At 38.0% G+C, this 15,939-nt stretch overlaps 2 protein-coding genes and 1 long non-coding RNA gene across 4 annotated transcripts; all 3 read left to right on the top strand.

The window, feature by feature from the left end:
* The first annotated feature begins 3,733 nt into the window (after positions 1–3,733).
* Positions 3,734–7,507, top strand: LOC121262590 (zinc finger protein GAI-ASSOCIATED FACTOR 1-like). 2 transcript variants are annotated; one of them, XM_041165123.1, is made up of 4 exons: positions 3,734–3,870; positions 3,953–4,282; positions 5,531–5,927; positions 6,429–7,507. In XM_041165123.1, exons 2-4 carry the CDS (start codon positions 4,084–4,086, stop codon positions 7,369–7,371), a joined length of 1,539 nt encoding a protein of 512 aa, XP_041021057.1. In that variant the 5' UTR covers positions 3,734–3,870; positions 3,953–4,083; the 3' UTR covers positions 7,372–7,507. The 2 variants fall into 2 exon arrangements, with proteins under 2 accessions (XP_041021057.1, XP_041021056.1); XM_041165122.1 differs by having other exon boundaries at positions 3,773–4,282.
* Positions 7,508–9,313: 1,806 nt separating this feature from the next.
* LOC121262344 lies at positions 9,314–14,698 on the top strand. The gene is made up of 2 exons (XM_041164788.1): positions 9,314–10,458; positions 11,924–14,698. The coding sequence occupies exons 1-2, from the start codon at positions 9,324–9,326 to the stop codon at positions 14,332–14,334; spliced, it is 3,546 nt and encodes a 1,181-aa protein (XP_041020722.1). The 5' UTR covers positions 9,314–9,323; the 3' UTR covers positions 14,335–14,698.
* On the top strand, positions 10,465–11,247 carry LOC121262345. The gene is made up of 2 exons (XR_005940089.1): positions 10,465–11,125; positions 11,205–11,247. It is a non-coding gene; the product is annotated as an uncharacterized LOC121262345 (long non-coding RNA).
* Positions 14,699–15,939: the final 1,241 nt, after the last annotated feature.

Genomic DNA, 15,939 nt, shown 5'->3' with positions numbered 1-15,939 from the left:
ACGCACAGTCGGAGATCCTGAATCGAGACCCCCCACAGGCCCACACCCCCTCCCTCTCTCTGCTCTCATTCTCTCTCGTGAAATCGAAATCCTTAACCTCTCTCTATCCTTCCCTCTCTCTCCTTCTCTCTCGTGGCCTGAAGACCTCAAATCCTACAACTTTACCCGTTGAGGATCTCAAGACCTGCAACTTTGTCCTCACATTGTTGGGAATAAGTGTAGCTAGGACTAACACGAAGTATAGTAGCGGAACTAAACGAAAGAAATTGATGACAATCATACAGAATGAACACCAAGAATTAAGTGGTTCGACTCAAAACGAGCCTACGTCCACTGGTGGGGTCGGTATCGAAGATTTCACTATCAACAGAGATGGAGTACAAATCAATACAACAAAACTTCACAAGGAAGTTATCTCTCAAAACTCTCTCTAGACTTCTCTCTCAAGAAAACACTAAAACAAATAACAAATGAATTCTGAAGTCTTAGGACAAGAGAGAGGCGCCGTTTGATATTTATAGGAAAAGTGAGAATTCACTTTTGTGAACATTGGCTCGAGCGAAAGTCGAGCGAGTGTCGAGCGAACATAGATATTCTGCACTTCGCTCAAGCCAACAGTTGTGCGAGAGTCGAGCGAAGCTCTCTGCCTGAACTCGCTCGAGCTGGGTGTCGAGCGAGTGTCGAGCGAAGCTCTCTGACTTGGATATTGCTCGAACTGAATGTCGAGCGAATGTCGAGCGAAGCTCTCTGTCTGAATTCGCTCGAGCTGAATGTCGAGCGAATGTTGAGCGAAGCTCTCTGTCTGACTTCGCTCGAGCTGAGTGAACCTCCGCTCGAGCGAACCTACGACACTTGCACTATTCAATCAGAATTCAAGCCACCTCATAACAAATATATTCGTCTCTTCCCCTTTACATAAACCCAACCGCACGATTTGCACAAAAGAAAAATTTTAATCAACCACACAATCTTATATAAATTTGAAGCATTGTCACAAAAACTTAGTTTTCATTTTTTTCATCAGTGCAGATGGAAGTTAATGATACAAGTATTGCTTGTAAGCAAAAAAAAAAAAAAAAACCTTGCGAACAAAGTTTTTCATTCCCCAGAATAGCAACTCTTGATAGTGGGTTATCCATATGCAGTACAATCGTCGTTCATATTTGTTGTCAAATAAAAAAAAATTCTAGAAATTTTTCAGTGGGAGAGAGAGAGAGAGAGAGAGAGAGAGAGATCGATCTTTGATTGAGTGTGTTTCAGTGGCTTGGTGGCTTCGACAAAGTGGGAAGGAGAGAATTCCTTTGAAAGCGAAGCGCTAGCTCACATTTGCTTCCTTGAAATACAAATCAAACAAGTTTTTAGTTAGTGAATTGAAGAAGTAAAAGAGAGAGAGTATTGGGCTTAGACACAATTGAGAGAGAGAGAGAGAGAGAGAATGGAGAAGGGGGTGGGTTTCGACAGAACGATGACCCAATTTTTTTTCCTCTGCATCGCATCTTACTAATGAGAAGATGTGTATCCCACGTGGCCCACTATGATTGGTTTCTGTTATTTGAAGAACAACGGAAACACGTGTGAAGTTATTCTCATATTACTTACCCCTAGTTTGGATACATAAATCATCTCACTTTATCTCATTTTATCTCATCTCATCTAATCTCATCATTACAATTTTCTCAAATCTCTACATAAAATATAATAAGCAATTCAACTTTTTAAAATTTTAAAATATTTAAAAAATAATATTTTAATAATATTTTATTTAATTTATCTAAAACCATATCATTTCATATCATTTCATATCATCTTACTATCCAAATGAGTTCTAATTTCTTAAGAAATATTATTTTTCTTCATCTTATATATTTTTATCATTTACAGTCGTATCACTTAACAAAAATAATATTATATATATATAAATAAATATATATATATATATATATACACATATTAGGTAAAGAGCATGTGTCATAGAGGAAATGTGACATGGCTTGTACCTAAATCATTAATGAAGTTGAACCGACTTAAAAATGGGTTTAAGTATCTTGTATGCATGTAGCAAACGTAATAGATTCAAAATCTATTAAATTGTTGTCATGTCGATATTATTAAATGGTATCAGCGTAATGCAGGCCAAACCCATCATCAATCATATCATTATCATCTCTTTCTCATTTTCAACGAATACATATCTTTTTTCTTTTCTTTTTTTAATTTAAATTCTACCGTTGGAATATTTGTAATCATTGATAGTTTTTTCTTTTCTTTTTTTTTAACAAAAGACCTTTATCCCTTAAATTAAAATACCAAAATACCCCTTTCTTTCTTTGAAATACCGAAAATACACCTACCCGGTCTGACCACTTAGGAAGTTGCTCCCTGGTTGCACGTGAACAGGAGAATTATTGGACTATTGTCGGGTCCTTTTCGAGAAGGATTCTATCAGTGACCGCCCGTGACAGAGAAGGTTATTTTGGTCAATTATGGGTTCACGGCGGCTCATACCACAGTGGCGGTTTTGTTATTTTAAATCATAAGGAGTGGTACTTCCGGAACATTATTTTACTTTTGTAAGAATATCTCCAGAAAAGGACAAATTTCCAACTACAAGGTCTTGTCGCCAGCATTGTCTGTAATAAATCAAATTGAGGGAGGAAAGAATATATTGTATGCCTAAATGACCCCTAAATTTAAAAAATATAACAAAAGCCCCCAAAAATGAAAAACATTTTGAATCATTCCCTTCCATTTCTCTTCTTTATCTTAATATGCACCCTTTAGTAGAAAGAAATAAGTTCGGTATTAAAAGGAAACAATAAACAAAATCCAAGTTTACTTGGTACTATTAGTTTATCGCTCAACTAAAACCGTCGTTAAAATGATCTATTTTTCGATCAAAAGTTCTAATCGATGTGTATCAAGAAAGTTTAAGATTATCATAATCATTAAATTTTATTATTAACGTTTGTTTGTTTGTTGGAATTATTTATTGAAATTCCTTGGTATGTAAAAAGAGAAAATAATTCATAGATATATAAGATCACCCATGGGGGTAGACTTGTATTGAGGAATAGTCTTAGTACTCAAGCTAAAGACAGCTTTTGTTTGGAGTTATTTATTGAGGTCTCCTATCTAGCTAACATGTACAAAAATAAATAATTTATAGAGACCATAAGAATCATGGGGCACACTTGTATTAATGAGGAATAGTCTTGCTAGCTCAAGCAAAAGTCAGTTCAATGATAAGATAAAAGACTGAAAAGAGGAATGATTGAGGCAATGAGGAGGTAATGACATTTGAGTACATGCTTCAAAGGTTAGTGTTTAACCAAACAGAATTTCAGTAAAACAATTCAGTCTGAGATTTTAAACAAATGTCATTTAATTGGTAGCAAAAATATTTTTAAAATTAACACAAAAGGTCCCACATCTATTAATCTGACTTTCAGAGATTTTTTGGTTCGATATTTACTTGTATAAGTTACTATTCACTTTCACATCTCGCACGTATAGTTTTTTTATAAGATGTGAGGATATTTTCATAGGATATGAAACTGTTTTTCATAGAATGAGGGTGAGATGTGAATAATGACCGATACAAATTCTTCTTTTAGTTTTGCTTGATGCTAAATTAACATATGAACTAACCAACAAAAATAGGGCATGCAAAAGGAGTAGAAGGGCAGTTTCTTGAATATCCAACAAAGTTAGGGGTATATTTCTATTGCTACATCCAACAGTGCCTTAAAAAAACATATTATATATTTTGAATACAAAGCCAGCCAAAGAAGAGTCCAAGCAAGCTCTTGTGTTCATATTGTGGCAGCAAGAGAACTCTCTCCTCCACCAGAAATGAAGGAGAATTTCCTGGTTTTTGTCTTCCCCTAGCTGCAACAAATCCCATCTTTCATGTTTCAGTTGTTTATTTTGTTTTATTATTGTTTATAAACAGTCCTCCCACAGAGCAGCAAGAACAATAAAAAGAGAGAAAGAAACAAGAGAGGTTGGAAAGGAGATTATCAAGGAAAGGAGACAAAAAGTTTGAATAATATCCTCTCCTTTTTTATCTTTTTCTTCCCTTCAATGTCGAATACTACCACAGGTGGTGATGGTGGGAGCTTCACTTCAGGAAATACTGCTGGAGATGAAGTTCAGCAACAACGAGATCAGCTGCTCACTGCAGATCAGTACTTTAACCGCAGCAATATTAATGGTTCCTCCACTAAACAGCAGCAACCTCCATCATCTCTTAAGAAGAAACGAAACCTACCAGGAAATCCAGGTGCTTAGTTTCATATATCTACTTTAATGAACTTTGATATTGGCAGGCTCATATATATCCTCTCTCTCTCTCTCTCTCTCACAGTGTTTTTTGCATCGCCTTCCGGCCATTAGATTTGGATCGATTGGTTTTTGAAGTTTTAATTTGGATTTAATGATCAAATCTGCCGTGAAGCTCTCGATCGAAGTTGGAAAAACTAAAGAGAGTTCTCGGCTTTTACATGCTCTGATCAGTCCAGCATAATTTTGATGATTCCATGTTTTCAATATCTGTTTCTACTTTTTATTTCTTTCTTTTTGTATTTTTTGGCTTTATCTTTTTCTTTTCTTTTCTTTTCGTTTTTTCTGAAACAATCGTATAGTATCAGATGGGTTTTGAGATTTATAAGAAAAATTCTATATTTGAGTTCATGGACCACATGTTTCATGCTAATATTTTGGCATATTGTGCTTAAAAGTTCATGATCATGCCTGCCTATAGATTCCTTAATGAAAGGAAGAAAAGAAAGGATTTTGGAGGAAGATTTCCGATCTTCACTTCAAGGTAGGCATGATGAAGTAGGACGTTTTCCGGACTTCTTCTGGTTTCTTATAACTTTTTATTATTTCTTCCTGGTTGATCACGAAAATGGTGAATTATTGACGGGCTATTTAAGTGCATGAAGGGATTCAATTATTGGCTTGGGATTACTTACAATCATTGTAGTAAACAACTGTTGCATGGCTTGCCTTGGCGGCCCTCCTCCTTTTCTCTTTATTTTTTTTTACTGTTTTGAGGTGAACACTTGAATATCCTTCCTACAGAAAATCTGCAGCTTCTCTCTCTCTCTCTCTCAACCATGTATTTATGATTCCCTTTTCTCAGGCTTTTTGTTCTTTTCTGGCTTTTTCAATTTGCACAAGCTTGATCGCACCGACCGATCATCGAGAACTCGATTGGCCCTCCAGGAAGTTTATTTTTCAAACGTCGCTTCTTAGAGTCTCATCATACTCTTATTTCGGATCAAGATGTCTTTGAAGATTCAATTGAAAAATGATGGAAAATAATCGCTGCAATTGATGATATTATGAACCACATATATAAGAACATATATAAAAAATATTATCTTTAAATAAGCTGAGAACGTTATATTTCGACTTTTACATTGCCTTTTCTCCAGTACTTTTGTTTAATATCCAGGTCCATATGATCTATAAATCAATGAATGAAACTCATGGCATCGGATTCTTTTTCGAAACCTCTTTGCAGATCCAACTGCTGAAGTTATCGCTCTATCACCAACAACCCTCATGGCTACAAACCGATTTGTGTGTGAAATATGCAAAAAAGGATTCCAAAGGGACCAAAACCTTCAACTGCATCGGCGAGGCCATAATCTGCCATGGAAGCTTAAGCAAAGAACAAGCACCGAAATCAGGAAGCGGGTCTACGTTTGCCCAGAACCTTCGTGTGTGCATCACAACCCGGCTCGGGCATTAGGTGATCTTACAGGCATTAAGAAGCATTTTAGCCGAAAACATGGGGAGAAAAAATGGAAATGTGAGAAGTGCTCCAAGAAGTATGCAGTGCAGTCTGATTGGAAAGCTCATTCCAAGACCTGTGGTACTAGGGAATACAAATGCGACTGTGGCACCATCTTCTCCAGGTTAGTACATTTACTTACCTATTCTCACTGTTCTTTTATATAAAAAAAAAAAAATATATATATATATATATATATATATATATATACAATGCTTGTGCGTGAATAATATATATGAACCTCGTATATATTATGAGATGTTTGGTGTGGTTTGACGATGCATATTGTCTTGATCATGAGGAGTGAGAATAAAACGTAGCTTTTGTTCCATTAAATGAATAGGAGATTTGTGTCCATGCCAGAAAGTGCTAGCTAGCTTTACTTGAAGTACTCTTTGTTTTAACTAAACGCCCTCATAAAGTTGTTCAAGCTTAATTATAAAGTCCTTATCCTTAAGTGGTTTAATTATCTAATTCTCATGGGTGATCATTGTATGCAATAAAAAATAAGAACTAGTAATAATGGAGTCTCTCTTTCTCTCTCTCTCTCTCTCTCCTCTCTCTCTCTCAGCTCTCTATTACTTGTTAACTTATAATTAGACTACCGTACCGCTTTGTTATGCAGGAGAGACAGCTTCATCACTCACAGAGCCTTCTGTGATGCCCTGTCTGAAGAAAACAATAAAGCAAAGCAAGGATTATTGTCCAACATGGGACCAAACTTGCAAGGACAGATCTCCGAGCTCATGCCCTCACTGCCCATCAACAACCCCAACCCATCAAGTGGAACATTCGGATTCGACCAATCTGATATCAAAGCAGTACAATTGCCATTGCCCCAAGAACTCATGTCTTTCCCGGCAAAGCCAGCTTTGAACATGACACGAAGCCATCTTTACACCAGTCCAAGAAGCATTAATTCGTCTTCCTCTCCAATATCCCTTCAGCCCAAAAAAACTTCTTCAACCATTTTCGAAGGAAATGGACACCAATTACCTCATGTCTCAGCCCACATGTCCGCTACAGCGTTGTTGCAGAAAGCTGCTCAAATGGGCGCAACTGTGAGTAATAATGGAATGAACTCTCCATTGATGCAGAATAATAACTTTGTTACAAGCATGGCACCGCCATCACTTGGTGCAATGCAGCCCCAAAATCATGATCAATCGTTTGTTAACCAGTTCATCCAGAAAGGCCAACAGCAAGAAACTTCATCGCAGTTTATCAACGCAATCGGCATGCTTAATAACTTGGGAATGACCAATATGGGAATGCTGCACGGTCTTGCTGATGATGAGAACAGTGCATTACTGAAGAACGTAAAGCACGACAGTAGTAAAAGTACTAATGTTTTGCACGGTGCAAACACAAATGGGAGTGGGGATATGATGACTGTGGATTTCTTGGGGCTCGGAGGAGGGTCGAGACGTACTGGGAATTTTTATGAACAACAGCAACAAAAGCAACAAGAAATGGGTTTCGATGGCAATGGTCAAAGATTTCAGGGATTGAGTCACTTTCAGCAACAAGCGCAAGCGTTAATGGAAAAACACATGTGGGAGGCTTGAGAATATGCGCATTGTTTTTTTTCAACTTTCTTCGAAACAATGCATTGATTACTCCCGAGAAAAAAAACTTCCTAGCTAGTACTCCCTGATCATGTAATGAAATTTTTTTTCCCTATATATTCTTCGTTTTATATAATTTTGATCTGTGCCCAAGTGATCAAGTGATCATATTAATTGCGAAAAACAATATATAGTTAATTGTAGTTTCTTGCTAAAGAGTGAGGCATATTTCGCGTTAGCTAGCTATGGTAAAGCAATTAATTTAGAATATTTTAGAATTCATGATTGCCCAGTTTATGGCCGGAGGTCTAGCGCTAGAAAATATGGGGTCTACGTTTTCCTTCTTTTCAGCTTGAGCCTAGGGATAATATGAATATAAAAATGAACGAAAGTGAGCACTGATCACGGGTGTACGTGGTAATACATTAACGAAAATACTCTAAAAGGAAAGACTGATATAACTTGATACGATACATCAAATTATTAAATTAGATTTAACGGATCCAATAAAACTACGTCTCTTTACAGTTATCGTATATTAATGCATCCCGTGAAATCATAGCAAGCGGAACATTTGGTGATTAATGTTTACTGCATAATATATTAATGACATCTGATCTGCGATGATTTTATTCACAGATCAGGATGTGATTACTTAAGGAGTTGGTATAGATAAACACGTCGGCCTTGATGTATCATGAGGATGTGTGTCATGTGTATGTGAGGATATAAGAAAAATCCATGCATGCATGCAGTCAGAACATGATCTAGAATATCAGTACTACTTATATTCTGAAAATCATGTTGTCACTGTTACTATTTAAGCCCTTGATATCATAATAAATCGCAAAAATTTCTCCACCAATTAGTATGAGATTCCATATTTACTACTTGTCGTAATTATAAATCCGATATAATACATTAATTCTGATTTATCAGTATGGGATCAGTGAGGTTTTGAGTGGATGCATGCATGGCACGTACAAGAAGTGCATTGCGCGCTTTGGCCTCTTTAAAACTAGGATCATTAATTTGGTAATCCGGGCAATAAGCTAGCATTTTGGAAGTGATGAAAATATAATATATATATATATATATATATATATATGTATATATGTGTCTGTAAAAGAAATTTAAATGAAAGAGAAATGATAGTTACAGTCGTGAATGCATAAGCGTTGCGCAATTATTTTAAAAAAAAATTAATATATACGGACCCAAATGAAAAAAATTAATTTTTAATAGTGGACCCTATTTTTTTAAAGCTATTGTACGACGCTTGCTTGCGCACTTTACGATTGCATGTAGCATTTTTCAAAATAAATTTAAATAAAAAAAGAATAAGAGAAGAAAAGAAAATGAGGCCGGAGACTAGAGATGTTGATAATTATGAAAATCAAATTAAAATAATAATTAAATCAAATTCTAATGATTATGAATATCAATTTCCTAATTTATACTTACAAGATCGATCCATGCAATTAAAAGAGTATATTGTCACGAAGGAGTGTGGCTTTTGTGCTGGATATTGATATATGTCATGACATCTCATGCATGCATGCAATTATATATATTGTTGAAAAAATAAGAAAAAAGTAAAAGTATATTAATATTCCATGCATGGATGATTCGTGATGTAAAAGATCGACGGTACGTACGTAGTAAAAGATCATGTGCTGGTCAAACACGCTCTAATTTTTTTAGTCAAAATGATTGGAAGTACTTCTCCTGCATATGGAATTTTAGAGAATTTGATGGCCCAAACGAAGAGTTTGGACTTGAGAATCATGCCATCAACTGGGCTAAAATTCATGACAGACAAGACAGACAGACTAATGGGCTAAAGATGGCCCTTATATTGATGGGCCGAAGCCCACCCATACCCACAACTTTCTAAGGAGAGCCCATTAAATGACACTAAATCCGTTACTCAAAACAGACACATTAGCATAATGAAGGTTGCGAGTATAACAGGTAATTCAGATTCAATCGTGGAGTCCAAAGCGAAAGCTAGGATATCGGAGAGTGGTATCTATGGCTCTAATGGCGACAAGAATTTGGATTTAGGGGTTTCTGACGAGGTTAGGGTGTCTTCAGTAGAGATGGATTCTGGAGCTCCGGAGAATGAGGTTCATGCTAGGGTTTCTGAAGGTTGGAGATCTGAAGAGCCTAGGGTTAGGGTTTCTGACGCGATTGACGGCGGTGTTGCAAGAGTAGGTAAGGAAATTGAATCTAGGGGTTTTGAGATTGAGGATGAGAGCATCAATCATTTTGATGCCCAAGATGATAGATTTGATTTCCTAGATGATAAAGAAGAGCATGTGGAGAAGAGTAAGACGTCCGAGTACACTTCTTTGTTGTCGGAGTTTGATGATTTTGTGGCCAATGAGAATGATGGGGCATCGGGTGGTTTTGGAATGTCGAGGGCACTGAGTTTTGGGCTCGAAGTTGGCGACATGGTGTGGGGGAAGGTGAAATCTCACCCCTGGTGGCCGGGGCATATATTTAATGAGGCTTTTGCGTCTCCCTCGGTGCGGCGCGCCCGGAGGGAGGGTTATGTGTTGGTGGCCTTCTTTGGTGATAGTAGTTACGGCTGGTTTGACCCAGCTGAGCTCATCCCATTTGATCTCTATTTCGCTGAGAAATCCTCTCAAACGAATTCGAGGAATTTCGTGAAGGCCGTGGAAGAGGCTGTCGATGAGGCGAGTCGGAGACGGGGTCTTGCTTTGGCTTGTAAATGTAGGAACCCATATAATTTTCGAGTCACGAGTGTTCAAGGGTATTTTGTAGTGGATGTGCCAGATTATGAGCCCGGGGGAGTTTATTCTGCGAATCAGATTAAGAAAGAGAGAGATGGTTTTAAGCCAAGTGAGACTCTTGCTTTTGTAAAGCAGTTAGCGTTGGTGCCAAGGGGTGGCGAGCAGAAAAGTATTAATTTTCTCAAGAATAAGGCCACGCTGTTTGCTCACCGAAAGGCAGTATTTGAAGAATTTGACGAGACCTACGCTCAGGCCTTTGGGGTGCAGCCGGGGCGTCAATCTCGTCAACATGTTCATTTAGATCAGACTGTTAAAGCGCCGCCTAAAGGTATAATTACATTCTTTCTCTCATCCTTGGTAGCAGTTATTTGTTTGCAAATAATCTATAGGGCCAGCGGACCGGGGGATTTTTCCTTGAATTAGCCGAAGTGTAATTGCGGGAAACTTCTTGCCGAGGGCTGTGCACTTCCGGATGATTAGTCGGAACGTTGTTTCGACACCCAGTGCCAAAAAAAAAAAAAACAGTTATTTTGATTCTTCGTTGCCCCAACGTCACACGCTCAAACACTGAATCTGAGCTACCCCTTACAGGGGCCTGCGTAAGTGGGACCGATACTGAGTAATTACCCTCTTGTTCACGGTACAAAAAGGTTTATAAGAGGACATGAAAAGAATGTAATGAACAATCTAGACTATCTGGGTATTTATTTAACATTTGTTCGATGCAGTGGTGCGTGAAAACGCTCGCCAATAAACATTTTTTATGAATAAAATTAGGAAATAAATATAGAAAGTTTTTTTTTTTCTTTTTTGAGATGTAATTTTATAAAAAGTGAAGAGGGACAAAACCCAAGTACAAAGACATACAAAAGAAGCACGACATAGAGAACTTGAATGTTCCAATCATACATAGATGCTACTCAATGGGTCAAATGCAACAGTACTAATGTTCTCATGAGAGAAGTCTATTGAACTACTTGTGTTATCATTTGAATGTTTGTGGGGTTCAGATTTTGTCAAGTAAAAGGTAGTGGTTTTCATGGAAACAGTGTAATATGGGTCTTAACACATCAGTGCATTATAAACTAGAATCAGGTAATATCCAAGATTAGTCGGGACGCTGTTCCCGGGCACCCGGTGCCAATAAAGGAAAAAAAAAACTAGAATCAGGTAATATACTTATTCCAGGAAAAAATAGGAGGCTAGATACTGGCAACAATGATGGTTGGTATTTCTTTTGCATTCACAAGAAGGCTTGATGATTGAGGGTGGAATCCTATTATAACTATCAGAGCAAAGGATAATGTGAACTATCTGTCGTAGTACTTTTGCAAATAATTACTTTGGAAGCTTTGGCATGTTTTATTAGACTTTGTAGGTTTCTTATAGAAAAGAAGGATTTTCTGGATTTAGTTTGTGTCTTGTGTAGATTTTTGGGGTGTTCAACTGGATCATTTAATAGGCAATCATGTCATCAGCATGAACCTCTATTTCCTTGTGAATCTTATCATGAAACAGCGTAGTCATGGCATTCTTTAGACCAAACGGCATCATCTTGTAATAGAACGTGCCCTCCTATCTGATATGGCCAAGGAAGACACAGAGAAAATGAGAAATTTGTGATGAATTGTTGCGATTATCCTGAGTACCTGCATTAAGTTATTAATTTAAAATTTTCTTATGTGCATCAATCTCAGTCATACTACCATGATCCTGGAGACCCTTTCTTTGGAACAACTGGTGACATTCTATTTTTGGAGCATCTGTTTTGATTGGTTTTTTGCCTTTTCCAGCTCCTTTGAGTGGTCCACTTGTGATTGCGGAAGCTCTTGGTGGTGGGAAAAGCGCTGCGAAACCTGTGAAAATCAAGGATCCTTTAAAAAAAGACAGATACCTTTTCAAGCGGAGAGATGAAACCAATAACTCAGAGACTCACCAAGGTAGCCCAGGGCAGGCAGTTTCCTCTGCACCATCAGTTTACATGGATGGGTCTGTAACAGCAGTGGCTGGGGATTATGTTCTGCAAAAGAGGGTGCCTCCTGCCCCTGTGATTCCACCAAAACATGAGGTTGCATATGTTAGCAACGATGTTGCAACCTCAAGTCTAGAAGGAATTGGCAAAGAAGTATCCATAGATCGGGCTGCAGCATACAGCAGTCCTCTTGGCCATCAAGATATTGCTTTTGATAAGGAGAAAGATTTTCTGCAGGGAACAAATGACAGTTTGGGGCCAAGTGAGTTTGTGAGTCCCACAAGCACAGGGTGGTCGGATTTGTCGAGGGACAAGGTATTCACACGTGTAACTGATGATGCATCTCAAGCCTTTCAACAGGAAGCTGAGCAAAAAATTTTGAGGCCATATGAAGGTCTTCAAAAACATGAGCTGAGTTTTCCCAGTGGAATGGAAGTGGGCAGTGGATCAGATCAAGTTAAAGACAGTCGTGGTGTTGCAGATCTTTCACCAATTGATACAATGCGTTCAAGTGGAATGACTGCTGATGGAGGAATTAAGAAGGCAAGAATTCTCAAAAGAACTACGACAGACTTGGGCTCTGAGAACTCTGTTATGGGGGAGAAAAAGAAGAAAAAAAGGAAAGACACTGGTAGAGAAATGAATTCTGAACATCCACAGAAACGTTTGGCTACTGGAAAAATGGGGACCCCAATGAGAAAAGTAGCAGGAAAATCCACCCTAATTGGTTTGGCTCCAAGAGAGGATTTTCAGGTTGAATATCAGAGGAAAAGTGTTAGCGCAAGTAATTCCTCAACCGAGTCTGTTGCAACACTTCTAACAGTTGACACGGGAAATAGTGACATCGAACTTCCCCAACTTTTGAGTGATTTGCAAGCCCTTGCTCTCGATCCTTTTCACGGTGTAGAAAGAAACAGCCCTGCAATTGTGCAGCTGTTCTTTTTGCGATTCCGGTCCCTAGTTTTCCAGAAAAGCTTGGTTCTGTCACCACCAGCAGAGGCTGAATCTGTTGAAGTTGGTCCCACAAAATCTTCATCTGGTGTTGGGGCTTTTGGCAGTCTTCCTGGTGAGCATGCCAGAGATCTTTCATCCTCAAAGCCTGCAAAATCCATAAAGAGACCCATGGATCCAACAAAGGCTGGGCGGAAACGTGGCCCTTCTGACCGTCAAGAAGAAATCGCAGCAAAGAAGTTAAAGAAGATTAATGCAATAAAATCATTGGCTGTTGAAAAGAAAGCTAGCCAGAAATCTTCTGAAAACCGGCGGGTAGAGGGAAGAGATTCAGTGGTACCAGCCCTGCCAAAGTCTTTCAGACCAGATCTTGTCAAGAAACTGGAACCGGTTGCAAAGGCAGTTAATCCCACCATGTTGGTGATGAAGTTCCCTCCCGGTACATCGCTCCCATCTGTTGCAGAGTTGAAGGCAAAGTTTGCCCGTTTTGGGCCAATAGATCAATCGGGTCTCCGTGTCTTTTGGAAGTCGTTGACATGCCGTGTCGTGTTCCTGCACAAGCACGATGCAGAAGCAGCATACAGATATGCTGTTGCTAACAGTTCCTTTTTGGGCAGCATGAATGTGAGGTGCTACACTCGCGAACTGGGAGTTGCTACAGCTGAAGGGTCTGAAACAGGCAAGGGCCGAGGAGATGACAATACCAATGAGTCTCCACGAGTTAAGGATCCTGCAGTTATACAAAGACCAGCATCCGGGCTTGTGAACCAGCCTCTACCAAAGCCAGCAGTCCAGCTCAAATCCTGTTTGAAGAAGTCATCTGGCGACGAGTCTGGGCAAGTAGCTGGTGGTGGTGGTGGTTGTAGTAATAAAGGTATCTCCCGTGTAAAATTCATGTTGGTTGAGGATGAAAGTAGTAGGGGAGAGCAGTTGATGGTTGGTAATAGAAACAACATCAACAACAATGCTAGTATTGCTGATGGTGGTGGTGCACCTTCTTCTGTTGGAATGGATTTTATTAGTAAGAACTTTCAAAAGGTCAGTCCTCCATCTCCATCGCCTCTTCCTCCACAATTTGCAAACGCCCCACATAATAATTTTCATCGTCTGGAAATAGCGCCCTGGAATGCACACAATCCTATTAACAGTCTCCCAGCACCACCTAGTGGTGGAACCTCAGTTGATATCTCACAGCCATTTTTGAGCCTATTGACAAGGTGCAACGATATTGTCACCAATGTGACGGGCTTGTTGGGCTATGTGCCCTACCATCCTCTATGATGAAACTGGCATAAAAATCTGATCGTTAATCTGGGATATAACAAGATTGATTGGCTTGAATATGGGGAGCAATCTCATCTTGAAAGAAAGCTATTTGTATCCTCGCAACGCGTTCGAACATGCATGATAACTCAATTGGAGGGCACCAATTGTCGCAAAAAAGAAAGAAAGAAAAAGAAAAAAAGGACATAGTGGTCTCCCTCCAGTCGAGAATCAGGAGCTTATTTTTTGGGAGGGCCAAGAGCTGTTCCAAGGCGACCAAATTCGAGCACAATTTGGGCTTTAGAGATGAGTATGATTTCAGAAATGTGGATACTCCCAAATGTAATGATATTGATAGTGGCATCTTGTGTATTTTGCTTTCTTTCCTTTTTTTTTTTTTTTTTTTTTTTTTTTTTTTTTTTTTTTTGGGTTGACATATTCGGCTTGGGGTTAACGGGTATCTCTGTATTTCAAAGTGGTGGGGATTTGGTCATTCATTTTGCTACATGGCCAACTATGGCATGACGGCCGCCTTTTGTAGTGCAACCCCTGGCCGTGCAAGTTGCAAATGTCATGCATGGGGGTGAGGGGGGCTCTTGCCGGAGCTTGTGCACTTGCGTCTATGCTCCTGAAACGTAGTGGTTGGTGAATATGATAATGGCCGCCTAGTTGATGAGAGGTAACGTTAATGTTTGCCATTTGGTGATGATATTTTATAATGACCGAGAACACAAAGGTTTCATTGCCATTAGTTCTTCAAAAGTGTGCCTTTACAAGCCACCTACTTAAAACTCTAATGAACATTGAATGTTATTATATTTAAAGTTTCAAGTCTATAACTATTCTTTTAGATTGTTTTTCTGAAGTGATCACAGATATGCTGTAAATAATAATAATAAAATAATTGTAGAATAATAAATAATAATAAAAATTAGTTAAAAAATAATAATAAAATAAAAAATAATAATAATAACAAAATAAAAAGTGATAGATAATATTCTACCATCCAAACTATCCCTTACTTTTGGCCGTCCAAGAGTTTTGGGAAACCTGAGAATAACGGTCCAAATCCAAAGTTGCAGTGACAAGTCTCAATCAATCAGTTCTAACTTAAAAAGGAATGTTATGTGGGGCGTTAATCTTCTCTCCGTAGGTATGTTAGACTTTACAATCCTTTTATCACTATTTTATTATTCTTAATATATTTTTTTAAGTATTTTTTAAATATCATTAATCATTAAAAAAAATTAAAAAAATATATTTTCACTAATAATCAGTTTTTTAACTATTAAGTAAAAAGAAAAAAAATTTAAAAATTAAAGAGAATAGTAGAAGATTAGTAGAGTGGCTATCATTATTCTCCTTCAAATTCCCTTTTCAAGAAGGCTGCGAAAAAGTACCCTTTGTTTTTCCGTCGAGAATATGTTCTAAACTTTGTATGTTCTAAATATACTCTGGCTATTTTCATCTAATATTTTTCTTTCATTCAATAATAACTATTTAGATTAAAAAAATATTCTCAAGCAAAATTACTTAATTTAGAATATAAATTTTAAAATTTAAATCTTCCAAATCAAATATTCATATTTCAATAATGTGTTATTATGCTCTACACATCGATTT

Source organism: Juglans microcarpa x Juglans regia, chromosome 4S (assembly GCF_004785595.1).
Source record: "Juglans microcarpa x Juglans regia isolate MS1-56 chromosome 4S, Jm3101_v1.0, whole genome shotgun sequence".
Classification (NCBI taxonomy): domain Eukaryota; kingdom Viridiplantae; phylum Streptophyta; class Magnoliopsida; order Fagales; family Juglandaceae; genus Juglans; species Juglans microcarpa x Juglans regia.
The sequence above is the reverse complement of the archived record's forward strand: the minus strand, read 5'-3'. Positions and strand labels throughout refer to the sequence as shown.

Coding starts and splice junctions, on each gene's coding strand:
- LOC121262344 (XM_041164788.1), top strand. CDS start 9,324: ATGAAGGTTGCGAGTATAACAGGTAATTCAGATTCAATCGTGGAGTCC. Junction 10,459..11,923: donor TGTTAAAGCGCCGCCTAAAG/GTATAATTACAT, acceptor TGCCTTTTCCAG/CTCCTTTGAGTGGTCCACTT.
- LOC121262590 (XM_041165123.1), top strand. CDS start 4,084: ATGTCGAATACTACCACAGGTGGTGATGGTGGGAGCTTCACTTCAGGA. Junction 4,283..5,530: donor AAACCTACCAGGAAATCCAG/GTGCTTAGTTTC, acceptor ACCTCTTTGCAG/ATCCAACTGCTGAAGTTATC. Junction 5,928..6,428: donor TGTGGCACCATCTTCTCCAG/GTTAGTACATTT, acceptor TTTGTTATGCAG/GAGAGACAGCTTCATCACTC.